General features: G+C 39.3%; 2 protein-coding genes across 4 annotated transcripts in view; one reads left to right on the forward strand and one right to left on the reverse strand.

Moving 5' to 3' along the window:
- The window catches only part of LOC149004885 (uncharacterized), a 52,776-nt gene extending 42,038 nt beyond the window's left edge, over positions 1 to 10,738 (forward strand). The window contains exons 12-21 of one of the 2 annotated variants that reach the window (XM_089135536.1): positions 7,184 to 7,263; positions 7,398 to 7,526; positions 7,605 to 7,881; positions 7,964 to 8,053; positions 8,159 to 8,326; positions 8,415 to 8,542; positions 8,662 to 8,797; positions 10,032 to 10,156; positions 10,248 to 10,421; positions 10,498 to 10,738. In XM_089135536.1, coding sequence (XP_088991662.1) covers positions 7,184 to 7,263; positions 7,398 to 7,526; positions 7,605 to 7,881; positions 7,964 to 8,053; positions 8,159 to 8,326; positions 8,415 to 8,542; positions 8,662 to 8,797; positions 10,032 to 10,156; positions 10,248 to 10,421; positions 10,498 to 10,537 — 1,347 coding nt within the window. In that variant the 3' untranslated portion in view covers positions 10,538 to 10,738. Of the gene's footprint in view, positions 1 to 7,183; positions 7,264 to 7,397; positions 7,527 to 7,604; positions 7,882 to 7,963; positions 8,054 to 8,158; positions 8,327 to 8,414; positions 8,543 to 8,661; positions 8,798 to 10,031; positions 10,157 to 10,231; positions 10,422 to 10,497 lie in introns of those variants that run through there. The other variant, XM_089135537.1, reaches the window with a different exon arrangement.
- Positions 10,739 to 12,306: 1,568 nt separating this feature from the next.
- On the reverse strand, positions 12,307 to 20,765 carry PRA1.H (prenylated RAB acceptor 1.H). 2 transcript variants are annotated; one of them, XM_089169135.1, is made up of 4 exons: positions 20,217 to 20,762; positions 19,983 to 20,119; positions 12,930 to 13,001; positions 12,308 to 12,836 (listed from the first exon to the last, which is right to left on the reverse strand). In XM_089169135.1, the coding sequence occupies exons 1-4, from the start codon at positions 20,657 to 20,659 to the stop codon at positions 12,736 to 12,738; spliced, it is 753 nt and encodes a 250-aa protein (XP_089025261.1). In that variant the 5' UTR covers positions 20,660 to 20,762; the 3' UTR covers positions 12,308 to 12,735. The 2 variants fall into 2 exon arrangements, with proteins under 2 accessions (XP_089025262.1, XP_089025261.1); XM_089169136.1 differs by lacking the exon at positions 12,930 to 13,001 and having other exon boundaries at positions 12,307 to 12,836; positions 20,217 to 20,765.
- Positions 20,766 to 27,939: the final 7,174 nt, after the last annotated feature.

Genomic DNA, 27,939 nt, shown 5'->3' on the forward strand with positions numbered 1-27,939 from the left:
CTTGACTTTGGTTCTTTGTCTAAGATGGTTTGAGTTGGTCTTGAGTTTGATTCTCCGATAATTCTTTGATCCGGTCATTTTGCATCGAGATTCATTGTGGTGATGAGCTGGACAAGACACATCTGAATGGAATCATTAGTAAAGTGTTTGTCATCATCAAAACTGATTGGAGGCCGATGTGGCAATGCTGACTTGGCATTTCCCAACAATGCACATTAGGTCCAATTGCAACTCTTGACTATTGAGTCTCCGCACCATTTAAATCAACTAACAAGGAAAGAATAGAATTTTCATGGGCAACAAAGGCCTGTCATCTATCTCATCTGAAATTCTTAAATTCCGGAGATGTGAGACTGGTGTCCGTATTTGTGTCCAAATTACACAACTCACACATATTTCTCTTGGGGTGTTTTGCTCCTTGCGTTGTTTGTCCCCTCTTCTCTTGTGGTTGATATAGCCCCATAGTGAAACTAATTAATAGGGGCCAGTTAACCAAGATCTTGTATGCATGGTAGAAGATCTCGCTCTCGAGCAAGATCACGCCACCTTGAAAAACCGAGATCTCGATCATCTCGGCGAGATCTCGGTCAAGATATGCAATTTTTTGGCGTCAACTCGGTGGCCCATCTCGGTGGGGTTTAGGGTCCCAATTGGGTTGGAACTTGGTATTTAGCCTATTTAAGGCCTTTTGAACACATTAGTGGCCTTGGATTTGTCAAAAAAAACCCTAAGTATGATTTCTAAGTTTACCCATAGTGTGAATTGTAATGTTGTAGGATTAGGGAGTGCAAAATTATACAACATGTACTATAGAACCTTTAAGGCATATAAATGAAAAGCAAGTGCATCAAATGTATCAAAATTCCATGCATATGCGTATCACAATCTCAATTTTCAAGAATGGAATAATAAAATTATACAACCATTAGAAGTTCTATATAAGTCATTAAATCATAAGTTTATAAGACAAGCAAATAATAATTGATCTTCCTTTGATGTTGTAGATGTGCTAAGAGTAGTTGCAAGTGAAAATCCAGCTGAAATCCGCAAAAAATCGGTGAAAATTGAGAGTTCCAGCGAGATATGGCAAGATCCGGGCGAGCTAGGGTGAGATCCAGGGCGAGATATAGTGAGATATGACGAGTTATAGCGAGATATGGCGAGATCTCGAGTGAGATATCCCAACTCTCTACTCTCGTTCTCCATCTTGTCTCACTTTTTTGAAAAAGCGAGATATTTTGCGAGGTGAGATCTCGCGAGATCTCCCACCATGCTTGTATGAACCAGCCAATTCAGATGGGCCAAAACTGAGCATGGGGCCCACTTGAGGGTTATGGTTATGGTTGCAGTGGGGGGGGTTATGTCATGTTGATGCAGGTAGGATATATGTTGGAAGTTGCAACTAAACCAGCTTGTTAAATCTGGAGTTACAGAGGATTTCTAGTTGGGATAGGACCGAATAGTAAAAGGATAGTTTTTGGCAATAGGCTGGGTAGATGTGTATGAAACTTGGATAGAGTCTTCCTGAAAATTTCTGCAGGTCTTAGTGGTTGGATTAGCTGGTTAGAATTTTCTTGAAAAATATCTTGCTTATGGTCTTCTAGAAGAAAGTTGCTGGTTTTCAAACAGCAGCTTGTTTGAACTTGGGATGTGAAAAAGTTGAATCTGTGGATGTTAGGATTTTACTGTAATTCTTGGACAGAAAAGGGGATTGAGTGTGGGTTATATGGGGGCTGTGAGTTGAATTTGGAAAGATTCTAATGGTAGATCTAGGCTATAGGTGAGTTTTTGTGAGTTAAGAGTTTTCAAAAACGAAAGCTGGTCGATATTCAAATTCTTATTCAATAATAAACCTTATTACAATCATATATAAAAGGCTAAAAAATAGATTCCTATAATGAAAAGCAAAGGCCTAACCCAATCCTTACCTTTTTGGCTGGAGGCTGATAGACTCAAAACAATGTTATAATCTTAGTATGGAATTTTGCCATCTTAGTAAGTATCGAAATGAAGTAGGCCCCAAAATGAAAAAGTTCAATATCTCAGTAAAATTTTGGTAAAATTTATAAAAATTTCATCGGAATCTCGAATATTTTGGTGAAATTTTGAAAATTCCAAGGGGTTGTATCGTACAGGGCTTATGGCTTTGGATATGGATATGATGGAGCATATGGTGGTTCATATGCTAATTCGACTAGCATGTCGGGATATGGGTATGGAGATGGATTAAGTGCGTCGTTTGTGGACGCCATCTTTGGATATCCATTAGGACCAACACAACTAGTTATGCTAGTTCTGCGTCCGGGTTATAGTTCATGGCCGTGCGACACCTTCCCTAGGATAGGATATCTACTAAATGTTGATGATGCTACCTATAGAAGGCCAGTGACGGACGACTATATCGATAACTTTATCCGTACCATGTCATGGCTTGCTTATGTTTAGTATTCAGGGTACTCCTCCATGACTTAGGGGATGGACCTAGCAAGATACATACTTGTATATTGAATTCTACTTGTTGTATTTATTGTTGCATTTTAATGAAAAATCTTAGTGTTTTCTTGTGTAATATCAATATTTACATTTGTAGAAATGTATGTTCCAAACTTTGAGTTTTGCCTACATATAGCCGGGGATGTGCTAATCAAGAGCACCACTTTAGGTTAGGTTAGAAATAAATAATACTTCTATTTTGTTTATTAGCCTCAAATTAGGTTGGACAAAAAAAAAACTAGCCCCAAAAAACCCACCAAAATATTGAGTCAAAATAATTTTTTCCCCCGAAATCTCACTAAGAATTTGGTGAAATTTTGGTATTTCGGTCATTATTAAAATTGGAAAAAAGGTTTTGAAAATTATAGAAAATTATGAATTAGCTATCCATGTGTTTTTGAAGTGCTGTCCACGTAGTTTTATTGCTGGTTTTGGTATTGGAGTGTATTTTCTGGCAAAAAAAATTTAAAATTTTTTTTTATATATTTAAAAATACATGGACAAGGGAAAAATTACTATTTAGGTACATGATTGTTTATTTGTCTAGATAAAATTATTTTGGTGTTGTTCAATAGCTTATGCAATCATTTTGTATGTTACAATGATCATATCTGCTAGTAGGAGTCATAGGGGAGGTGGTTCACAGGGTGGACAGCAGGGACAGCCACAGGGACGACCACAAAGACCAGTAGGAGGGAAGGTTAACGCTGCATGACAGTATTGTGTGGTGATAGATGGAATAAAAAACAAGACACAAATGTAATTTCTATTGTAAGCGGTTAGAGTTAGGTGGCATCAACAAGTTTAAGGCACACATCACTAAGAGTTTGAAGGATGTGGCCATATGTATAGGGGTTAGTGTAAAGGTAGTGAAGGCAGTCAGGGAATTAGAGAAAGGGAAGGGGAATGAGAAAGAGGAGAAGAAGAGAGTGATTTTGACGCAGCGTGGGGATCTTCAACATACAAGGTTGATTTTGATTCTAAGGAAGATGTTGACCCCGTTGATGTGGGTAGAGAGCAGGAGAAGAGGGAGGCGAGGCGTGCAATGGCCGAGAGTATGGCATTACACCAACAGGAGCAAGAGAGGGCTAGAGCTAGAGCTGTAGGAGCATCTGGATCTAGTGCTAGAGCATTTGGGTCCGTGGGGAAAGGGTGGTAGTTATGGCATGTTCAGTAGATCATAGAGTCACAAGGTCACTCCTCCAACAACAACTGATTATCTACGTCATCAGAATCCGATCCTAGAGCAGGATCATGATGTTTTTAGGAAGGGGGGCTAAAAAGCTCAAGATCTTAGGTGCATGGAAGAACTTGAGGGGTAAGGTTAAAAGTGTAGTGGCAAAGTGGATGCTCTTCCACACTATTCCAGCAAACACAGCTCAGTGACAGTAATACAAGGATATGATAGACACTATTGTAGAGGCTGGTCTTGGATATGCTAGCCCCACCTTGAAGAGGTGATGACCACCTTACTTACATAGGAGGAGGAGTTGCAAAAATACATCGAGTATATGAGACCCTTCTTGGATACTTATGGATGCTTTGGTTTGACGAAAAAATCCTTTATCAACTTCATGGTGTATTGTGATAGGATTGTATTCTTGATATCTGTGGATGCTACCGGTTATGTGAAAGACCATAAATATATCCTTGGTCTCCTACGGGAGGCGGAGGAGGGGGGGCAAAGAATGTAGTGCAGATTATCACTGACAATGGCTCCACCCCTAAAGAGGTGATGACCACCTTCCTTACATAGGAGGAGTTGCAAAAATACATTGAGGGTATGAGACCCTTCTGGGATACTTATGGATGCACCGGTTTGATGAAAAAGTCCTTTATCAACTTCATGTTGTATTGTGGTAGGATTGTATTCTTGAGATATGTGGATGCTACCAGTCATGTGAAAGACCATAAATATATCCTTGGTCTCCTACGGGAGTCAGAGGAGGGGGGGGGCGAAGAATGTAGTGCAGATCATCACCGACAATGGCTCCAACTTCAAGAAGGTGGGTGAGGTGTTGATGAGTTCGCATTAGTATCACCTTTTTTGGACGCCCAATGCAGCCCACTCTGTCGACCTCATGTTGAAGGACATTGGGAAGATCAACATTGTTGCGGGTATAGTGGAGAAGGCTAGACAAGTGACAAATTTTGTTTATAATCATATCTACGCTCTTAACATGATGAGGCGATCAGGTGATGGTGAGTTGGTGTGACCCAGTCCGATGAGATACGTGACGAATTTCATTGCCTTTAGCAGTATATAGGAGAAGAAGATGGGCTTGAGATCGAGTTTGCATCCTAGGAGTGGTTTGATTGGGTTGGACCCAAGTTAGGTAAAGTTAGTTGTATACAATCATTTCATTTTACAAATTATTACACTACTTATTAATTACTAACTTAATATGTTTGTCATAATTTAGGACCCCAAACAGGTGTGATGCACAACACACCATCTCATCTGATGATTTCTGTAGAAATGTGTGGATTAACTTGTAGACCATGCCCATTATAAAGGTCTTGCATATGGTGGACTCCTCCTTGAGGAGGTCCATTATACCCCACCTATATGCAACCATTCAGTGTATGAAGACTGCCATACAGAGAGCAAAACCTAGAGGTTGCCAGGGTTTCCTAAACATCGTTGATGAACGATGGACCCAACATCTTATGCATTTGCTACATGAGGTTGGTAAGTAATTATCGTGGGTTGCTGCCTTGTTGGTATTGATAATTCATTGAATCTTAAATCTAATTGTGAGTTTGTGAATTGTGCAACCTATTATCTCAACCCCAAATATCAATACAACGAACATTGATGTTGGACACGGAGACGTCGTGATGCAAGTAATTTCAAAGTTGGAGCTAGACCCGATGGTCCATTCATTTTGCAACAACGTGAGATAGTAGGGATTTTGAACTTACGAGTTGCATTTGATTTTTGAAAGAATTTAGCTACCATCATTACAAATGATCGTAGATAAAGCTGTTGAGGGACGGATTTGGGTCCTTCAGTTTAGACGTTGTTGTGAGGGAATGGGATGACGTTGATCCACTTCTCCTAAAGTTATCTTAGGTCTACCCCTAGCTCTTCTAGTTCCTTCAATATGGATTATATCACTTCTCCATACAGGGGCATTTATAGGTCTCCATTGAACGTGGCCGTGCCACGTCAAACAACTTTCTCGAACCTTATCTCTTATGGGAGCAACTCCTAGACCAACTCTAATATAATCATTTCTTATCTTATCCATCCTAGTTTTGCCACTCATCCATCTTAGCATCCTCATTTTTGCTACACTGAGTTTATCTATATGATTCTTTTTAATAGTCCAACACTTTGCACCGTACATCATAGCTAGTCGAACAATGGTCCTATAAAATTTTCTTTTAAGCTTTAATGGAATACGCCAATCACATAAGACCTCGGACGCACCTCTCCACTTCATCCACCCTATTTTAATTCTTTGGGGAACCTCATCCTCTAAATCACCTCTTTTACTTATGATTGAACCTAGTTACCTAAAACACTCACTTTGAGGAATCTCTTTATCGCCAAGTATCACCACCTCATCATCTGCCCGATCATGACTAAAGTTAGAAACTAGATATTCTGTCTTCGATCTACTAAGTTTAAAGCCTTTTGATTCCAAAGCTACTCTCCATGATTCTAATTTGGTATTAATCCCCACTTGGGTCTCATCAATCAACACAATATCATCCACAAAAAGCATACACTAGGGGACCTCATCTTGAATGTCTTTGGTTAATTCATCCATTACCAGTGCAAATAGATATGGGCTTAAAGTTGACCCTTGATGTAGCCCAACTGTTATCGGGAATTCATTACTTTGTCCCCCCCACTGTTCTAACACTAGTCACCGAACCATCATACATATCCTTAACTATATCTACATATCTCACCTCGGGCTCCATATAGTGGTGAAAGAATTCATTGGTTAGGGAGCTTCTGTTTTAGGCGGGACTTCCCCAAGGAGTTCGGTTCAGAGAGGGAATTTTCTAGGAGAGAAGAAAGCGTTTCATTGCGGTGGAGGTTTGGGGAAGCAGGGATGTTGACTAGGATACTAGGTTCAATGTCGACACTAGAAGAGGGAGAAGTGTTGCTTCTGAGAAAAGAGGAAACATAAGATCATCATAGGGTTTGATAGATGTTCAGAAGTCGCCTCCTTGTTCAAAGGACTCTGTTGGGGAGCAATCTAAGAATACCAAGGTGAGAAGAATGAAGGAGTGCATAAAGAGAAAAAATTGCAGAGGGAACCATTCCCCTTCTTTTTCCCATTATTTACTGTAATAACATTGCAGTTGCAGAGGGAATTCATACTACATCTCCATTTTTCGTTTTTGTGAGGGAGTTTAGTTTGGTGACAATTTTTATTTTTTATTTCTTTGGTAATTTGTAATTTCATTTTGATAGATCAAATAAATGGACACAAGGGTATTTTGGTCATAAAAAATACTTAACTAACAAACACTGTGTAGTTATTGAGTGTCCTTAGTTGGTCTTTTTTGGATACCTCAGGGGAGGCAAATGCAAAAGATCAGTTTTTCTGGACCAAAACTAACATGGGTGAAACCTCAAAGGGGTCCAAATGAAAATTACCCTTTTTTAATCATTGATGCTTAGTTAGATAGATTTCTATTTCACTCTAATGTATTGTGTTTTTTTCAGAGGGCCAGTGCCAAGGAGCTTTTAAAGCATCGGTTTATCAGGAATGCCAGGAAAAATCCCAAGCTTTTGGAAAGAATAAGGTGCTTGGTGGGCCATTTTCTGCTGATAACCATGTTTTCGTATTGTGTTTTGAGATACCAAGGATGTATATTTGTAATGCTGAAATTATACTGACTTTGGGTCCTGCCCTCGTGTTGCTTTGTTTATTTGATAGGGAGCGGCCCAAATACCAGATAAGAGATGATGAAGAAACCCCTACCAATGGTCCTTTGGCTTTTGGAGATTCATCTGGCACAGTGAAAGTGAACAAAGACTCAAGAAATGAAAAAACATCAAGAGCCAGGTCTGTCATATGTTTAGATTGCTATTGCTCAACTGTTTTATAGTATGATGTATACTGATGCTGTATGATTTATACTAGTAATGTTAGAACCTTGAGAAGTGCTGGGTGGGACTTTAGCATGAATGGATCCCAGGGTACAGGTACCATCGCTGCAAAGCCACCACCAGCGATTGGCACAAAAGAAAAGAAATTAGAAGCTTCATATAATCAGGTGACCCCAAAACGGACTTCAGAAAGTAGTAGTAAATTATATTCATCATCCAGAGGTGTGGTTCAGGAATCATCGGAACTCTCCCCAGTGAAGGATGTTAGAGATCTATATGATGACAAATTTCGAGAGAATTCCCAGGAGGATGTAAGCTTTGATTACTTATGGTTTGTTGAGTGCTCTTGTGCCTTTTAATTTGTGGAACCGTATCTAATTATTCGTTATACAGGAGCAATTATCTATAAGTGAGTCAGGAACATTTGTTGTACGATCTCCAAGAGTTCAGACGTCTACGGTGTTAAGTGAACAAAGTATTCCAGTATGATTACTTAAAGCTGATTGGGAAAATCTTGAATGAGCTGATCATCTATATTTTATGTCTTGGCTAAACATTAACTTAGAATCTCAATCCTTCCTTGTGCAGTCAAGCAATAAATGTTCTTCTATTGAAGATGTATCTCCCAGTGGCACTGTAGTTCTCCGTGGCCAGCATGATGATTCTGACACTCCACGAACTCCTAAATCTAGACTGGGTTTCCAAGAGAAGTCTTCGAGTGCCTCTTTTGAAGACAGTGCAACCAATCTTTCTGAGGTTGTTGATTGCCTCTGGGCTGTAGTACAACATATAGGCCAGTCTACTTGTTTCTGTAATAACTTTGTATGAGATATTTGTATATCAGGCAAAAGCTGCTATACAAGCAGGATTCGGAAAAGCAAATGCTCGAGAAAGGTTCATGTTGAACAAACCTAACAGAGATGCACAAGAAAGTAAAGTAATAGAAAGAACTAGCAGCTGTGCTTCTTCTAGGTATGTTTTAATACTGTTCATGTATATGTTAATGGTTGCCGCTATTTCACAAGCCTCAAAAAACTGTCAGATAAAAGGTCTGCTTATTATTGCTTCTGATTAGCCACTAATCCTCTCAGTCAATCTCATGAGTACTTTGATGCACACAAAGTGATTCCTGGATCGCATCAAGCAAGTGATGATGAAAATGCAAGAAATTTAGCAGCCGCATCATCATCTGCATTGTCAGTTTTGCTTATTCCTTCATTGAAAGAGGTAATATAAAGAGAAATTGTTTCTCATCTATGTCATCTTTTGTCTGGCATATCCAATTTACTAGTTATCTTTTATATTAAAGATTGTGGCAATCTCCAAATAATAGATTGATTTCTTTTCATACTTTCACTTTTCATGAGTTCCTGTTCACTTCCTTTGCCATCCATCAGTTCATCCATACATGGCCATACTGTGGATCATGTTGTAATAAATCCTATCCCTCTTATCTCCATCTCTGCTAATGAATGCTAGAGTTCGGTTATTGGGGAAGAGTGTAGACCATGGTGGTTCCAACAAAGAAAATAAAGAAAACTGATGTGCTCCTTAGCAGCTCAATCTGTTGCTATGTTCTGATGGCTTTCACGCTAGGAGTTATTTCGCTACTGCATGAATCCCTTGCTTGTTTTGGGGTGATATGTTTAATTTTTGTATAAGAGTATAGCAATAGACAGTTAAAAATCCCTTTTAAGGAATGGATTTGTTGAGGAGGGTGAATCGTGTCTCTTAGGATCTCACCTGTCTTCTGCCCACCAGAGATCTGATATTTTGAATCAAGTGATTCTTTTTTTTCTTTTCTTTTACCCCCTTCTTCTTTGTGAATGCTTTTGCTTGATGTCTACCAGATATTAAGGTTATGTCGAGGTTCCATACCTGTTGGGTATTTGTTTTTCTTCCATGCTTTTAGAATTGTTTCGTTGTTCTTCCAGATATTATGTGTATTTGTTGATTAGTTCCTCGGTTCCCTTGAGTTGCTTGGAGATACTATTTTAATAGTATTTTTTGTTCTTCTGATTCTTTGTTTATTTTGTTAATATTTTGCTGCTTGGAGTGTAGCCTGAGGTCAAGACATCAAAACAGCCTCTCAGCAATAATTGCTGAGGTTAGGCTGTGTAGGAAAATTGTCACCTTGAACTCTTGCTTGTGCAAAAGCCTTTGGCACTGAGTTCACTCCTCTCTCTCTCTCTCTCTCTCGGGAGCACGCGTTTCTGGGAGTATGATTATGATGCAAGAATTTTCATAGACTCTACCATGGCCGTTGCTCTTAATTACTTGGCACTAGTGTCCTTCTCTGCTCCTTGTTTTGGTGCATTTTGGCACTATAAGGACATTACCCTATTTGATATTCTATATGCTATTTATGGTATTAAAAGAAACCTCACAGGAGGTTTGGCCTAATTTTTGGTTGTATATTATTAATGTGTAATCACTTATAGGCTCAGGATACATTTTGCAGGCAGTTGGCGATGATCCGGAAGGGATAGCTTCACATGCTGTGGTAGATTCATTTATGGATCTGGAGCATGTCAAGCCTGGTTCTTGTGAAGTTTTTGTCGGCAGGTTGCTTCAGCGACTGGGAAGGTTGACATCTTTGATGCTGTCATTTGACTCATTTCTACTCCATATACTGATGTATGTTTTAGATGACAAAAGTAGATTAAATGATGTGCAGCTCAAAAGAAACTTCATTAAAGGACCTTCAGGAATTGGCTGCCAGCATTTTTATGAAGTGCAAAATTGCCACTGAAATTGCAGATGCAGAATCTGCGGAGAGACAGAAGCAACAAAATGTGGAGCTGTCGGAGAACTCAAATCTAAGTCCACTTGCAAGGTTCCTCATTTCCAGGTTCGTTAGTAGACATTTTACATATTTTCTGTTGGAATAATGTTAGGAAGAAATGTAAAAGTAGTTCATGTTGCAGATGGCAAGGTGAAATCTCAGGAGATCTCACCCGACTTTGACGAAACATTGAATCTGATGCGTCAATTGGCACTACTCTGTGCACTGTTTGTATATTTTCTTTTGATTTTATTTGTACATATGATTATTAGAAAACTGTATTCTTGCCCTCTGATTTTTGAGCAGCAAAATTGCTGTATGACGAGCAGGTTTGCATTTGCCTATTTATAGTTTATTTTATTTATTTATTTTTTCCTTCCATTGGAGGTCTATTCCCTAATGGCCAGAAAAAAAGGCCCCCCCCTCTGGCCCCCCTTTTGGGCCCCCCCCTCAACAACTAAGGCCCACGAGGAAAACGGGACTAATTGCCCCGGGGTGCGGATCCTCCAGCTTAACATTTTTTGTGGACCTCAAAAAAACCCATCCAATGAGTTGGGCGCCCTAAGAGTTGGAGACAATCCAAGAGTCCAGATTCTCTCCTTGAAGCGTGCCAAGCCCAATGAGGCATCTGACAGCTTGGCTGTTGCATCAGAGAAAGCGTTTGCATAGGGATGCATTCACAGCAGCCAACCATCAGATGCTCACTAGGCAGACACTTGAGAAGGAGAGGAATTCTGTTTGGTCCAAACTTCCCATGCCTCCCTTGCTTGTGTTGATTCTGGATTTGGCTCCACTCCAGGGAGTGTTTGGGAGGTATTCCATGTCTAGGCTGTGACATGCACAACTTGGTTCCTCATAATCCCGGTTTGATTGCTAGTAAGTTGACCTGTTGAAAAACTACCTGGTAGAAGCTTTTTACGTGCCTTTCACGTGAAATACCTACCTAATGTTGTGGTTGGGTAAAGGTAGTTTCTTTACTAAGTGGAAGGTTAGAGTTGAGGTTAAGGGCGAACCCAACCTTATGTTAGGTTATGTATTCCATAGCCAAATTCACATTTTCTTCTACTTCCAAAGGAATAATGTTTCTTTTTTTTTTTGGGGTGGGGGGTGAAGGCATGACAGTTCTCGACTTATCACTTCCAACTAGAACAGTTACGGATTTATACGGTATTTTTAATACTATTTCAACCGTCTCACACGAAAATGAGAAGTGTGTCAAAATGTGTTCAATCTGGTCTCTATTTGCTTCTGGGTTGCAGCGTTGCAGCATGTTCAAGTTCTTGCTAAGAACAAGCTTTGCCAAAATCGGATTGAGAATACACTTCTATTTTAGCTGCTACTTACGAGGGTATTAAACTAGAGACAGGTCAAATTTTTGGAGTAAGGAAATATTGAAATGCAACCATTGTGAAACTAAGGCACATCAAAGATCATTGTGAAACTAAGGCACATCAAAGATCATCGCTGGCTTCTTCATGCATGCCAATTTCTGGAGTAAGAAAATCTTGAAATGCAACCGTTGTGGTCCTTGTGGAAACGAAGTCGCATCAAAGATCATCACTGGGTTCTTCATGCATGCCTAAAACTAGGGCAAATTTTATAAGTGCAGTCTGATTTCTACTGAAGGGTGTTCCGAGTGGTGGTGGACTGGGTGGTTCATCCATAGTGGATCCAAGCAATGTTTGAGAGACTAGAGACTATTTCAGTTTTTGTATTCAATGGCGGTGCTTTGGATTATTTGGAAATCATTGTACCCGTACTAGCTACACGCAATCTTAACCGACGAAAATCTTGACCATGCCCATATCATGAAGACAATCCTTTCTGGCCAGCAAGTACCTTCAAGCATTTTCTTAGGGATGAGAAGTAATCACTCTATTAAGGGCATCGCGACTCCCAAAGGAAGTACATTCTTGATGTGTTCTTCTACCAGACAAGACAAAAAAAAAAAAAAAACAAATCTTCTATTAAGGAAAATAATTGTCCTCCCTTGCAGAAGAAAAACACGTATCAGAGGTCAAGTTGGCAAACTTATTTAGTCCTACTGGAACTCAGGCCTATGCTGCATCATTATGATGCAGTGTTTCATGTCCTTTGTTATCTCGAGCAATCAACGAAATGGTAGTCATTTGGCAACCTGAGTAACCTTAATGTTTGCTGGTACTTAGATGCAGATTGGGTTGGTGCTGATGATGATCACCAATCTATATTTGGTACCTTATGTTCATTGGGAAAACCTAGATATTTGGAAGAGGCTATGAACAATACACAGTTGCTCAATCATCTAACTTTCATTACTGATGATAAGATGTTTACTTTGACAATTTGCATCCACACGATACAAAAACCGTATACACTTTATGAGAGATGTCAACAGTAATCAGCCTCTGTATTTGCTTTGCTGAAATCTTTTATGTCCATCTGCCTGGGTGAGTTGCTTTGTAGCAGTTAACTTCCGAAGCGAGGCATGCAGAATCAAAACTGAAAAAGGGATGCGGAAAAGGGATTACAAAATGCAATTCACACATTATAAAACTTGAAGTGTCTTTGTGTGTTGATTCATTGAACAAATACCTGCATAACTAACAAGGATAGCAGAAAAGAGAGCCAGCTGAACATGGCTACAGTAGAGAATAACAGCCGTTGCTGCAAAGGGCAGAGGAAGTTAATTCTCAAAGGCATTAAGAGGGCAAAAGACACAAGATATTAAATGTCTACTTTGTATACTGAAAACTCATTTAAGGAGCAAAACCTCTCAATAGTTTGAAAGAAGTAAACAATCATTTTTCAACAGTTGAGTGGAGTAGAGGGTTATTGGATCCTTGATACAGCTCAGCAGCAAATTTTTGAAGCATTGATTAGATTTTGAAAATCCTCATTGGCTCCGTTTATCAAAACAAAGTCAAGCATCCAGCAAAGGACCTTCATCTAGAAACTACCCAATAGTAGAACTTTGAATCCTATGAAGACTAAGAACAATCCTATGACTAATGGTTTGGAATAACCTTTCCTAGAACTGCTACCTTGATTAAGGACCAAGGATTTTTTCCACTATCTGATTACTTTCCCCAAGTAAAAATCAAGTCTTTATACATTTAAACACAGGCACAAATAATTCCTACCAGATTGCAGAGACCAAGGATTTCTCTGTTATAGAACAAATATGGTTTCTTGTTCAAGTCTAATCACTCTAAAACAATTAAGCTTACTATGATTCCTCTATTGTTTTTCTGTATTTTTTCCCTTTATTTTTTTTTTTTTTTTTTTTTGGGGGGGGGGGGTGATTTTTCTATGCATTTTATACTTTACAGCTCTTGCTTAGCCTTGTCTAACAAATCTTTATCTCAATAGCAACAATTTTTCAAAAGGATATGGAAGATTAGAGTTGATATTAACAACTCAAAATGTTGTTTTTTTTATCTTCTCTTCTCTTCTCTTCTTTTCTTTTCTTTTTTTTTTTTTTTTGGCCCGGGGGGACTTTTTTTTGGCTACTGGTGCTTTGATCTTCTATATATGACATCAAGTGGTTCCATCCGAGAAACAAACTAATGGTTAAAGTCAAGCTAAGCCTTACTATGAACATTAGAACTCAGCTTTCATTCCAAAGAATAACTAGCTCATGCTAAACTGCTAAAACATAATGACTAGAAGCATTAACTCCATTTTGGTCTTCAAATATTCAACTTATGATGTCTAGAAAACCTAGTTGTTGAGGTTCCTTAACATCAGTAAACATGTTTAAAGTAGCTATAGTCCTAATGGTTATGTATACATACAGTCTTTCAAACTTCTTGTTGACCATACAACATCAAAACTATCACACTGAAGACTGGCAGTAGGGAATTGAGATGCTTGCTCTCAGACATGCAAAGATGATGGTTACAAAGACCACAACACTGTCCAGCTGAGGTGAATTAATCTCTTAAACTCTAGGATATTCATAAAAGATTGCATGGAAGATGTACTAGCATCTGCATAAACTCAATAACAGCTCAGTTTTTAGTGAGTTTAGAATTAGACATTTTAGATATGCCAATAAAGGTTGGTGGTGCATCCACTGTTCATGGAAGATCGTGGGCAACAGGCTTAGATAATCTTATAATTCAAACCATTTGGTTTTTTTTTTCTTCATTTAAGTCGTTGGATATCATTATATGACTTTTCACATCTTGTTGATCATTTACATTAGGATAACAAGGATCATTGAAATCCAAGTCAAATGTTTGACTTGCAGGGATTTCCACTTGACGTAGCATTTAGCTCCTCCTTGATTCTTCAAGTACATGGAAGACCTTCAATTAATTCTTCCTCCAATCAGCAAGTTTCGTTCTTTCTTCAACCATACCACTTTATAAGCAAGGATATCATTTATCTCTTAGCACACGTAGCACAAATTGTATATCGAAACACAAATACAATGGTTTTTATACCCAAAACACTCAATAATAAATAACTGGAATCTTCGAGTTCCAGTACTATGTTGCAAGGATTGACTCCACCTTAGCTCCACTTCTCCTTTAAAGTTTACAGTACTTCAATAACTCACTAAATTCTCCTACAGTGGGTCAGTTAGGTTCCAACAACAAATGCAAACAAGTCAAGGCCAACTTTTAATGGCAAGGAATGAGGCATTATTATATCCAAGAAATTGAGGTTTGCCAGTGTAACAAAGCTAAGAACATCTCACTGTCAGATTATCCACAAACACTATACAATTCCTCTACAGTAGTGCTTGATCAGCCATCAAGTTTGCACGTCTTCTTGTGTCATCCATACACTCTGCTGTTACAATATGCTCTATTCCTTGATCTCAATCTCGATTATTAGTGATTGAGATTCAACTTTCACCAATTCATTTTGGCAGGATTAATTTTGCTTGCAAAACCACAAACTGAATTTGTCAACACTCAACAGCCTACCAGCCTAAAAAATATAGTCAATCACAGGTAAACTAGTGTTTCCTAATCCATTTGTGGTGTTTTGCAGGAGCACATCCATAGGACCAGGATAAGTAGCACTCAATGGCCGAATGTCGTTATAATACTCCAACATCTACTTCCACCTAGATGACACAATATGGAGCAATTTATGGCACATCAAGTCCACATCTTATCTCTTATATCTATCCTAGGCACTTCTACTGTTAAGCAGTAGAAGAGTTGTGATCAAATCCTGAAAGACCATAACGGATCTGTTATGGTTTGAATTTGATTTTTGAATTCAAATTTGAATATTGTAAACGAATCTTGTACAACAGCTATGTTTATTTATATATACATAAGACTTACCCATCAAGGTAGCAACCTCGTTCAAATTAATTTTCTTTGCATTCTTTCATGGTATTAGAGCTAAGGTTTTGATTTTTTTCCTTCCCCCAAAACACTATATTTTCAATGGCCACTTCTAACACTCCATTCCCCATTCCAATCTCTCCACCTTGTTTCTCGCTTGTGGCATTATCTCTGTAGAGACTTGATCCTTTTTTTCTCTATCTTATGCATCATCTTTGGTCTTGGATCATGCCAATCAACTATCCTCTGGGACTCCGCCGTCCGCTTTCACTTGGAGTGATCTTTTGTTCGGCTGCTTTGCCACCCTCCCTGTCTCTTTCTTCTCTTTCTTGGCCTTCCCGGATGTTGGGTTCTTTTGCCCTTTTCCCCGGATTTTCTTCACTTGCATCTGGCGCACTTCGCTATCTTCCTTGTCCTTGCTGTTCCCTGCGCAATCAATGACAGGTAAATGATTATGACTTGGTAGCATATACATTAATGGTCTTGGTTCAAATTATCTCACTTTCATCATCACTGTGGAAAATATTACCCCACCTTTACCGACCTAAGAGCCAAACTACTTACTCATGAGCACGGTTCGCCGTGGCTTGGGAACTACTTACTCATGAGCCGCATGCTAAATATCGAAGGAGCTTTATTTCCATAAAGAGCCAAGGAGGCACAACATTGGCCTAGAAAGAATACAATTTATCTTTGATGGACCCTTTAGTAGAGTGATGTCACTCCAAATCCTTAACACGAAACCCCATGGAAAAAATTCAACGAACAATTATTGTCGACGTAGTTGAGAAATGGAAATTAAATTCTTTGACAATTGGGAACTATTAATATGTCATTAAGAGATAATGATTTGAATTTGTTTTCAAAATTGAGAGCCTTACAATATCGCGATCACTAGCCGGATATCTCCTGTCCATCGTGTCGGTTCATGCAATCTCCCAGGAGATCATCTACCAAACGTTTTTCGTTATGTCAAACATACTATTGGTCTGGTGTTCTCTTGAAACCAACCCAACTTTCTTTCATGCCTTATACTAATGCGTTGGGCGGGATGTCCGGCCCGCCGATCAACTAGTGGGTTTTGCACTTTTCTGGGGATAATTTATTGTCATGGTCTTCCAAGAACAACCTCGGTATCTAGATCAGGGACGGGTACAAATCCCTTACCATCCGTCCGGTTACTATGGCTTTCTTATGTTCTCGTGTTTGCAAGTGCACTTCCGAGGAATGGACATTTTCGTGATTGTGTTTGCAACACAAATGGCTGCAATCCAATGCTCATGCTCGCACAAAACATATGTGGACTATCATTTGTCCGAGACTGGTTAACAACACCATAAAAGTGCACTTTGTTTGGCGATGATCAAATTGCGGATGTGTTTACTAGGGTTTAACATCCGCTTTCTTCAGCATGAGACAAACTCTTGCACTTGCTAATGCGAGTTTGAGGGGATGAAAGCCATACGGTCGTTTGGTTTGATTAGATTTTGAATTCAAGTTTTTAAATTTGAATTCAAATTTTATATTGTAAACTCTTGTACAACAACTTGTTTTTTATAAATACATGACTTACCCATCAAGGTAAGCAACCTACTTATCAAAATTAGAGTTTTTCTTTGCATTCTTTCAAATCCTAACCATCTTCAAGGAAAACTAGTTGCTTGCTCAAGAAAGAATGAAGTGCCATGCAGACCAACATCACATGGATCATGAATTCAACATGGGAGTATCTGTGCCTCTAAATGTATCGGCAGACATCAGTTGCACTAGAAAGACCCTTCAAGCTGTTGCATGGATACTAGGTGATAAAGATCATCCAATTTGCCAGGAAGGTGGCCAACAAGATTCAGCTGCCTGATGGAACACAGTTTTGGCAGGTTTTTCAAGTCTCACATCTCAAGCTGATGTGAACAAAAAGATAACCCCCCCGGCCGAGACCCGAAGTGGGGCCCCTTGGATGGCTCCAAGAGGCCACCCTAATCTGGCCAAACCTCCTAGTAGGGGTATTTAGGGCATTTTATCCCTCTTTTGAAAGCTGAAATGATTTCCATCTCTAATTCTAGAATTTGAGTTTGTTTTTATTTCTTAAATGAGTTTGTGTTGAAATGGTCTTAGGAGTTGTATTTTGATTAAAGTTGGTTTTGTTGAGTCCTTGGTTATCTTAAATTGGCACTTGTGATTAAGAGCTCTAATTAAAAGAGAATTCAACATGTGTTTATATAAGTTAATGTCTAATTTCAGCATGTGTCATTAGTTAGTAGATTCCAATCCAAGGGTTTAAGTGGTGGGATCCTGGATTCCCACATAGATTCCAAGTGTTCAAAGGCTATAAATAGCCAAGTAGTCTTTGTAAGTTGTCCGTTTTGATGATTAATGAAGTCAAATTAAGTTTGGGGATCAGGGTTTCCTAGTTGTGGGGGCCCTGGTTGAGTAAAGTTTGTTCAAGTTCAGCTTCTTCTTCTTCATCCTAGCAAGCTTCAAGCATTCCACACAGAGCCAAATGTTATTCCAGCAGCAGCCAAGTAAGTAGAGAAGCCCCCCCCCCCCCCCACAAAAAAAAAAAAAAAAAGAAAAGAAAAGAAAAAGTTCCCTGCCTCCCTCGCGAGATCTCGCTATTTCAAAGAAACAAGATGAGATGGAAATTCAGAGCTGAAAGTTGGGATATCTCGCTCGAGATCTTGATGAAACTCTCAATTTTCACATTTTTTTGCGGATTTCGGATAGATTTTCACTTGCAACTACTCTTAGCACATCTACAACATCGAAGGAAGATCAATCATTCTTTGGTTTTCTTATGAACTTATGATCTAATGACTTATATAAAATATCCAATGGTTGTATAATTTTATTATTCTATTCTTGAAAATTGAGATTGTGATACTCATATGGATGAAACTTTGATGACATTTAGGTTATTTGATGCATTTGATACACTTGTTTTTCATTTATATGTCTTAGAGATTCTATATTACATGTTGTATAACCTTACATTCCCTAATCCTATAATTTTTCAGTTTCACACTATGGGTAGACTTAGAAATCATACTTGTTATTTTCTAACAAATCCAAGGCCAATTGGAACCCTAAAACCCATCAAGATTGACCACTGAGTTAACGCCAAAAAATCGCATATCTTGACCGAGATCTCGCCAAGATGGTCGAGATCTCGATTTTTCAAGGTGGCGAGATCTTCTACTACGGCCCTAAAACCCTTTCCCCCTTCCATTGTAGACCCTTCTAGACCCTTCCCCAATCCCAACAGCTCCCTTATTCCCTTTCCCTACATCCTGTGGCAGTCCCTGTCCCTCCCCCAACTCTCCCTTAATCCCACAACTCCCCCACCCCACCCCACCCCACCCTCCTTCCTATGGCAGCCCTAGGATCCCTCTCCCTGCAACTTCCAAATTCCCAGCCCCTAACTCTCCTTTCTTCTCTCCTAGGATCACACCTTCCTCCAAACCCTAGTCCTACTTTAATTTCCCAATTAATCCCAGTTTCCTTAGTCGAGAAAATTTTCTGTTTGTCATCTTCTTCCCTAGAAAATTCTGCAGACTTTGAACTTCTGTAGTTATGAAATACAAAAAAGAAGAAGCAAGTCCAGGCCTTTTTATACCCTAGCTGAAACCCCCTCCAAGCACTAGTTTTTGATTCTGCTACAATTTTCAGATCTGGAATTCTTAACACCTTAACATTCAGATCTGAGTTGATCATTACAACAGGGTTTTTAGAGCTATAAAACACTTTACATATCCTTGAATACTGTATCTCTTTGCTGGAATTCCTGGGGACCCTTTAGATTGAGGGAAATTCCCAAAATAACCTGATGTAAATCCAGTATCTCAAACGGAAGGAGAATCACTGGACGTTTGTCACATTTGCTTACTAGTCCCAGTTAGGTGCATATACGGGCCACATTTGTTCGTGTAGAGCCAGTTATTGAATAGTCATTTATGGAATCTGTACAATGAGATGAAGTTTATCTATAAGGAAGGTAATTATTACTATTCCTGCAAAAAGCAGTCTCAAGAGGTTTCAACATTCAAACTTGCTCACAAGAAGAAAACTCACACAACAAACAGCAAGAAATACTGACACTGGTTAGAGGAGGAACGCTTCTTGTTTAATAAGGTAGTACATTTGCCTCTAAAGCATAATCCTATAGCAATTTACACGCTGAAAAACAACTGGTACAGCTACAAGCAAGAAATATATATACACTTCAAGAGATAAGGAAATTAAAGAACATAAGTCTTCCAAGCAGAAATGCCTACCAGTTGATTATCAAGACATAAAAAACAAGGTCGGAAGAAGAGGAGAGTTGCAGTGTATGACTTACCACATTGGGCAAATCGGACCAGAGTCTGGCGAGTTGAGGCATAGCGTTCCAATCCCCACTTACCGCTACAGAAGCGAAACAAATCCCAAAGAGCTAAACAAGATAGCAATCCCAAAAGGGCAACAGGAATCTGGTACCTGCCACCAAAAAGGAAAACAAATTCAAGCACCTAATCGATAATCAAGAGAAAAAAGAGCAAAATTGAAACGACAAAACCACGGATTTGGGTCCTACAGAGAGATGGCAAAGAAGATAACGGCAAGGGTGGCATAATTGCGAGCGTAACGCTTGACGTTCTCTTGAACCCTCAACCTGACCTGGGAAGGAGAGGAGGGGAAGGAGTAAGAGTCCAAGCAGCCAAAGAACCCAACCGTCCAGGATGGGGAATCGCCAGCAAAGTCATGGGCAGTGAGTTTGGCGAAAGGATTGAGAGTGAAAAGAGAGAAGAAGGTGCCCAAGTAAGAGAAGATAAAGTAGAAGAAGCTGAAGTTGTTGGCGGAGGATGGAGACGTGGAGATGCTGGTAGAGATACCGTCACGGTCAGAGGAGAAGACGGAGGGGCGGTCGACCGTGGTAATTCGTTCGTCGAGGACTTCCAGATATCCACTGTCACGAAGCCATGACTCGAAAGCTGCCTCTGGAACGCTCAGCGACAACGGATTCGCCTTGAAAGCCATTTTCGTAACATCACAAGATTTGTGTGCGTTGAATTGAACGAAGCATTTTCTTACTTATTTTTTCCTTTTTCTTTTTTTGGTAGAATTTTTTCCTTTTTTCTGGTGAGAAGCATTTTCTTATCTTACCTTGAAAAAACTGAACGAAGTAGAACTCTTTTTTTTAAGTAGAACTCGTGAAGTCACGGTTGATGCTTAGACTCGTCGTATCTCGTCCATAGGATAGTCCACATCATTTCCCATTGTGCTTTGTTTACACACCTCCACCATACATTTTAGAGGAAAACTTATTTTCGATCACTGATAAGATGGATTAGAGATTAATGGGTAAAAATAATGACGGAGTCAGTCGGGTGGAACCATGGTCAACCGGAACGAAAAGATAGATCGTAAGTTCCTTGAGCACTAAGGAATTTCATAGTTATAGTAAGAATCCTGATCTGGCGTGTTTTGTTTCGACCCGAATTTGTATACTAAATTTGAAAGATGGACCTGCACCGATATATTTTGACAGGCGACCCGAACGAATCGTTTGTGGAGATCTGTGGTAGAAGTGGAGGGGTTGGCCCGATAGACTAAAGTCGATAGCGCACGATTGACTTCGGTCTGTGGAAGGGGTGTGGGGTGTTGAGCCCCCGTGGTACAATACGACCCAATCCAATGGGTTGACGCGTTTACCCAATTAGAGTCTATATATATGCATCTTATGTTCACTTACCACATTATTGAGAAATTTGAGATTTTCGATTAGGATTTTGGGTGAGATTTTTTGTATCATCGTTCTTGACAATTGATTGTGAGATCTCCTTTTGTTCTTCTTCTACATAGTGGAAAAACTCTTATTCTTTCACATTGGTGTTTGAATCACATTAAATCTCTGTGTGTCTTTCGTTTTTGTATCTTTTTTCGATTTGCTATTTCGTGGTGGTTATTTTAACTCGCTGATTCGAGATGGAAAATCGTGCCAAGAAAGAAATGCACAACTACTCAAACTTGGAAGCTAAACCTTAAGATCAAATAGTCACAAATAAGACCCATTGATTGATCGTACGGTCAGAGATTAAAAGTAAATCTTATATAAGTTAATGAACAATTTGAGGAAGGGTAAATAAATCTTTTTCCATCTATTCTAGCTTTCAATTAAGCTCTACAACTAGCAAGGACTCTCTAGTGGTGCTCTTATTGACTTAGCCATTAGAAGTGGCTTCTTGACCAATGAGTCAGCTTGCATCTGACACTTGTTTAGCAAGCTTCTAGTGGTTGGACAATTTTTTGATGCATCATTTTGATGCCTTCTGTGGAAAATTGATTTAAAAAGTCATGGTGGCTGATATGAGATCATCACTCCTGAGAAATTAGAATGCACAGGGGTAGGTTCATTTGCCTCCCCAACGTAATGATTTGCTTTTCCAAGAGATCAAGAAACATGAAGGAGAAGAAGTTAATGGTGGTGGACGCTTGGATATCCAAAATAATGAAGGACCGATTGTTCCAACTATGCAAGAGCAGATGAATTAACACAACTACAAATGAATCAGATGCAGGTTCAGTTTCTTGACATGCAAGCACTACTCAAGATTGTGGCGAGGTGCATCGGGGTTTCGAGGAATCGAAATCCCCATAATCAGGAAGAAGTAAGATGCCACACTAGAGAAGCGACAAGGAGAGCATCGCCCAAAAGGAGGTGTTCACCGGAAAGAGAAAGGAACCTAGTCAAGGGATAGAACTTCCAACAGCCACCAATGAGAAATCTAGAAAGAGACGAAAGAGGAAAGTTGGTGATAGGCACTTGGGACGGAGAAGGATGGGCGAACTCCCTCATCAGGGGGAAGGCATCGTGCCTACCTGATCAGGGAACAACCACACAAGAACTTTAATGAGGATCAAGAGAGGATCCCAGACGCATTCCACAACTTCACCACGATCTAATGAAGGAAATGTTTATATAACAAACGTAAGGGCTGCCATAATCAGGAAGAAGTAAGGTGCCACACTAGCGAAGCGACAAGGAGAGCATCGCCCAAAAGGAGGTGTTCACCGGAAAGAGAAAGGAACCTAGTCAAGGGATAGAACTTCCAACAGCCACCAATGAGAAATCTAGAAAGAGACGAAAGAGGAAAGTTGGTGATAGGCACTTGGGACTGAGAAGGATGGGCGAACTCCTTCATCAGGGGGAAGGCATCGTGCCTACCTGATCAGGGAACAGCCGCACAAGAACTTTAATGAGGATCAAGAGAGGATCCCAGACGCATTCCACAACTTCACGACGATCTAATGAAGGAAATGTTTATATAACAAACGTAAGATGCCACACTAGAGAAGCAACAAGGAGAGCATCGCCCAAAAGGAGGTGTTCACCGGAAAGAGAAAGGAACCTAGTTAAGGGATAGAACTTCCAACAGCCACCAATGAGAAATCTAGAAAGAGACGAAAGAGGAAAGTTGGTGATAGGCACTTTGGACTGAGAAGGATGGGCGAACTCCCTCATCAGGGGGAAGGCATTGTGCCTACCTGATTAGGGAACAACCACACAAGAACTTTAATGAGGATCAAGAGAGGATCCCAGACGCATTCCACAACTTCACGACGATCTAATGAAGGAAATGTTTATATAACAAACGTAAGGGCTGCCATAATCAGGAAGAAGTAAGGTGCCACACTAGCGAAGCAACAAGGAGAGCATCGCCCAAAAGGAGGTGTTCACCGGAAAGAGAAAGGAACCTAGTCAAGGGATAGAACTTCCAACAGCCACCAATGAGAAATCTAGAAAGAGACGAAAGAGGAAAGTTGGTGATAGGCACTTGGGACTGAGAAGGATGGGCGAACTCCCTCATCAGGGGGAAGGCATCGTGCCTACCTGATCAGGGAACAGCCACACAAGAACTTTAATGAGGATCAAGAGAGGATCCCAGACGCATTCCACAACTTCACGACGATCTAATGAAGGAAATGTTTATATAACAAATGTACGATGCCACACTAGAGAAGCGACAAGGAGAGCATCGCCCAAAAGGAGGTGTTCACTGGAAAGAGAAAGGAACCTAGTTAAGGGATAGAACTTCCATTAGCCACCAATGAGAAATCAATTTAATATATCGCATTGAACACAAGAAACTCACAAACAAAGTCGAACAAATCACCGAACATGTTACGCTTTAGATGCAATTTGTCATTCTTCAAACCTAGGTCTAGCATGCATTTCTCATTATTACATGATCGAAAACACACCATGAGATTCATAAAGATTGATTAGGCATTCAGACATTAAGAACAAGATTGAAGAAAATAAGAGGGATAATCGAATTATATGAAAGGAGCATAAAATCAATAACTATCTCATGTAATGATCCATTTAACCCTAGAAAAAGAAACTTAGAACATTACAGAAGAAGAAGAATAATAAATAGTTAAGGGAAACATCACTCTAAGGTTGAAGACGTAGAAACTCCAGCAACTAGAAAATTCATCCTTTGCAGTTCAACAGAGCAAATAAATAAATAATAAATAATGAGTTTTTTTTTTTGAGAAAAAAAAAAAAAACTCATTTGGATATCCCTAAGTACAATGGCTTAATAGTATGGTTTTGTGCTCATATGGTGAGTTACATAATAGACTTTAAAGTGGTCCACATACTCATCTGATGTCTAGCAAAGTTAGTAATATTCAAAGAATTATAGAGAAACACAACTAAAACATGAAGTAGTAAATAAGATTAAAGATTCACATGTCATCACTTCGTTCTATTTTATTCTACTAACAAGACAAGTAAGCTTCAACCATAAAAAGGTTTGAAAATTTTTGCTTGAGAACAAAAAAAAACTTGTTTGGAAAAAATTTGGAAAAAAAAAATCTTCAGCATGGTAAGTCTAATCCTATAGACAAGAATCTTAGCCATCTACCCCCAACTTTAAGATGAACATTGTCCTCAAATGTAGAAAAAAATAGAATTTAAAAGACATGTAATGGGAAGAAAAGTAATAAGATGTTAAGTAAGGTGGAAGAGACTCCCTTGATCGAGTCATAGCTCTAAGAGTGATGTAATCCAAATTTGCTCTCTTCTCTTCATTCCCCTAAAAGAATTCTGAAAAAAGAAACAAACATAAATAAAAACATCAAACAAAAAATAACTAATGAAAGATCAAGAAAATAATGAAAAGAAAAAAATAGAATAGAAAAACTTTGGGTTGCTTCCCAAACAGCGCCTACATTGTAGTTCGCGGCCGAACTACCCCAACTTTTAGGTCAAAGATAGGAGTGGTTTATGGGGGGTCAAAGCCACCTCCCAAGTAGTGGCTAAGATGCTATCTTTGGTCCTCAATAGAAGGTTTTGGTTTACACCCTTCCTTTATTAATTCAGATAGGCAGATTGCAAGTTGCCTAGTGAAGGGCTTAACTAAATTTAGCTCATGCAATTTTATTTGCACCTCTTCTATTCCATACTCCTCACATACCATCTTTATGGGGAGTGCTTGGAGTAGGGATTTAGTAACATCTACCCTCAAACAATCTAAATACAAGATTTGGGGTGTGGTATATCCATAAAAACATTAAATGTGGCATTCTCATTTCCTATCCTAAGTGTCAATTTTCCCAATTGTACATCAATTAAAGCTCTTCTCATAGCTAGAAATGGTTGCCCCAAAATAATTGAAACCTTGAAGTCCTCTTCCATCTCAAGTACCACAAAATTAGCATAAAAAATAAATTTGTCAACTTTTACTAGCACATCCTATAAAATTCTCCATGGGTACTTGATGAATCAACTTGCCAATTGGAAGGATATTATAGTTGGTTTGACCTCCTCAATTCCCAACTTTTCATAGACTGAATAAGGCATTAAATTAATTAAGTCTCCTAAATCACATAAAGCCTTTTTAAATGAAAATCACCAATTGGACAAGGTATAGTAAAACTCCATGGGTCTTTCATTTTCTGTGGAAAATTATGTTGAAGGATCGCTGAGCACTCCTCATTCAACTTGATAGTTTCATAATCTTCAATCTCCTCTTCTTTGCAATGATCTCCTTTAAAAATTTCATATAGCTCGACATTTGGGAGATTGCATTTGCAAAAGGAATGTTAATTTTTCAGTTTCTTGAAGACATCTAAAAAGTTGAGGAACTATTGGTCCTCTTTCTTTTTAACACCTATCAGGAAAAGGAATAAAAGAAATATTTGATTTGGGGAGGGGGGGGGACGGGTGTGGAAGCATATAAATAAATAGGTTTAGAGTTATCTTGTTTCTCTGGCTATTCCTTTTCTGCTCCTCCAATGTTACATTAGGAGTGTTTATTTCTCTACCACTTTTCAATGTAATGGCTCGTGTCTCTCCATTAAATTTGGTTCAACCTAGTATAGGTGTCTAGAAGTGTTGGGCTAGATATCCCTTTGAGTGCTACTACCTTTTGGTAGGGCTATTGAAGCTGGTTAACTCGTGATGTCAGTGGCTGGGTCCTATGATGTCAAGCTGGCCCACTATCATCATAGAATGGTAGGGTTGCGTACAAAAAATAAGGGCTCTTGGGCGCTCAAAACCGATAACCAACCCTTGAGAGGACATGGAGAGCATCATGTCTATTATATGTGGATGACCATTGGGTTAAGGAATGGGATCCAACGGATGCCTCCCGTTGAGGATACCATTTATAGGTGGGAGGTATGGAACCAAAAGGGCACGAGGCATGAGGGGAGATATTCACACCATATGTACAAGACTGTATGACTTTGCATTGGGCCTAGAGTTATCCTTGACAAGCGTCAAATCTCATGCCAAATGGTGATGTGAGAGAGTAGTGACTTATACCCCCAACCATGGTTGACATGACTTTATCCAACAACCACAGATAACCCAATAGATGTCTCTTGTTGAGGGAGAGTGACTGAGACCACCCAAAGGAGATTGGTATTTAACTTAATGCGTGTCTACTATAGAGACTTCATGATAAATTTAAGAGCACAACATCATAACCATGCATTTATCATATTATTGTCATTAATTACATTATCATCTTATATATGTGATGTGAAAATTGTGAATGAATGCATGACATGATTGTTGAGTTGACCTCATTGAATCGTGTGGAACTCATTCCTTTGTATATGTATGTTTCTTTAGATTTACTCTACAAGTTAAGAGGACTCCATTCAAATGAAGGATCCGTCGCTAGGAGATTATCTTGAGGGACCAACTGGAGAGGAAGTGGATGCGTATGAAGTTTTGTGCTCGTGCCAGGACTGCTCCTAGGATAGAGACCTCGTCATGATTAGGGACTCTCTAGTGTCATTTATGGCACTATTTTACATTTATACTTTGATATCTTTTGAGAGAGGCAAGGGTATTTTTATTAGGATATTTAATCTTTTTCCACCGCAAACAACTACTCTCTTATTCCAGATTTTTATGTTTATTTTATTTAACCTTAGACATGGACGATTGTAACTTAATATTTCAGATTTCATGATTGGATATTTAAACTTGACTTATTCTTGTCCTTGGATTATGTTATACCGTATATTTGTATGGTTTGTTACTGAACCTTGGTCCTGTAGTGTATCACCCCCATAACTATTCAGGTATGACCGGATCTAGCTGGGTGGAGTGTGACAAGTATAGTTATCATTTTTTTATACTCCCATTCTAGATTTGAATGCCCAGATACCATTCAATTTCCGTTGTTTCTATAAAACCGCTAAGTAATTTCCTGAGTTAGGCTACGATTTACATTTTTAGAAAAGAAAATTCTTGTCTTGAAGCTACTCACGTTACTTCTTGAAGCCCTACAAAAGTTATTTAAACAATCCTTGATGACAGTGATTTGGTCAATTTTTTCTTCCGCGAAAAGCACTACATCATTAGCTGATATGGAGAGTTTATGATCTGACCGGGTTCATACCTGGTCCGACCCTCGACCCCGATCGAGACGGAGAAAACAGAATCGCTCCCGAGCGAACTGGAGCCGGAAGATGGCTTGCTGAAGAAGAAAGATTACTCTGCTGCAAGCGTGCCCTAATCTTACTTATGGATTAGGGTAATCACCCTGATGACAGCAGACTCAAACTGATGGCTGCGGATAATCATCATCAAAGGGATAACTATCGCATAACCTAACGGTTATCTCAGGAGTCCTCTACTAGCCCAAACTAGTAGAAGTCTATCGCTCAACGGATCTTATTGATAAGATCCAACGACTACCCGAAGAAGGCTCGAGTGCATCCAACGAAGGAGATTCGAAGGTACACTCTATATAAACCTCACTACCATACAAGGTGAGGGAGGGATCAAT

The sequence above is a fragment of the Hakea prostrata genome, chromosome 9 (genome assembly GCF_041222555.1).
Source record: "Hakea prostrata isolate BN-2017 chromosome 9, UWA_Hpros_2, whole genome shotgun sequence".
NCBI classification, from domain to species: domain Eukaryota; kingdom Viridiplantae; phylum Streptophyta; class Magnoliopsida; order Proteales; family Proteaceae; genus Hakea; species Hakea prostrata.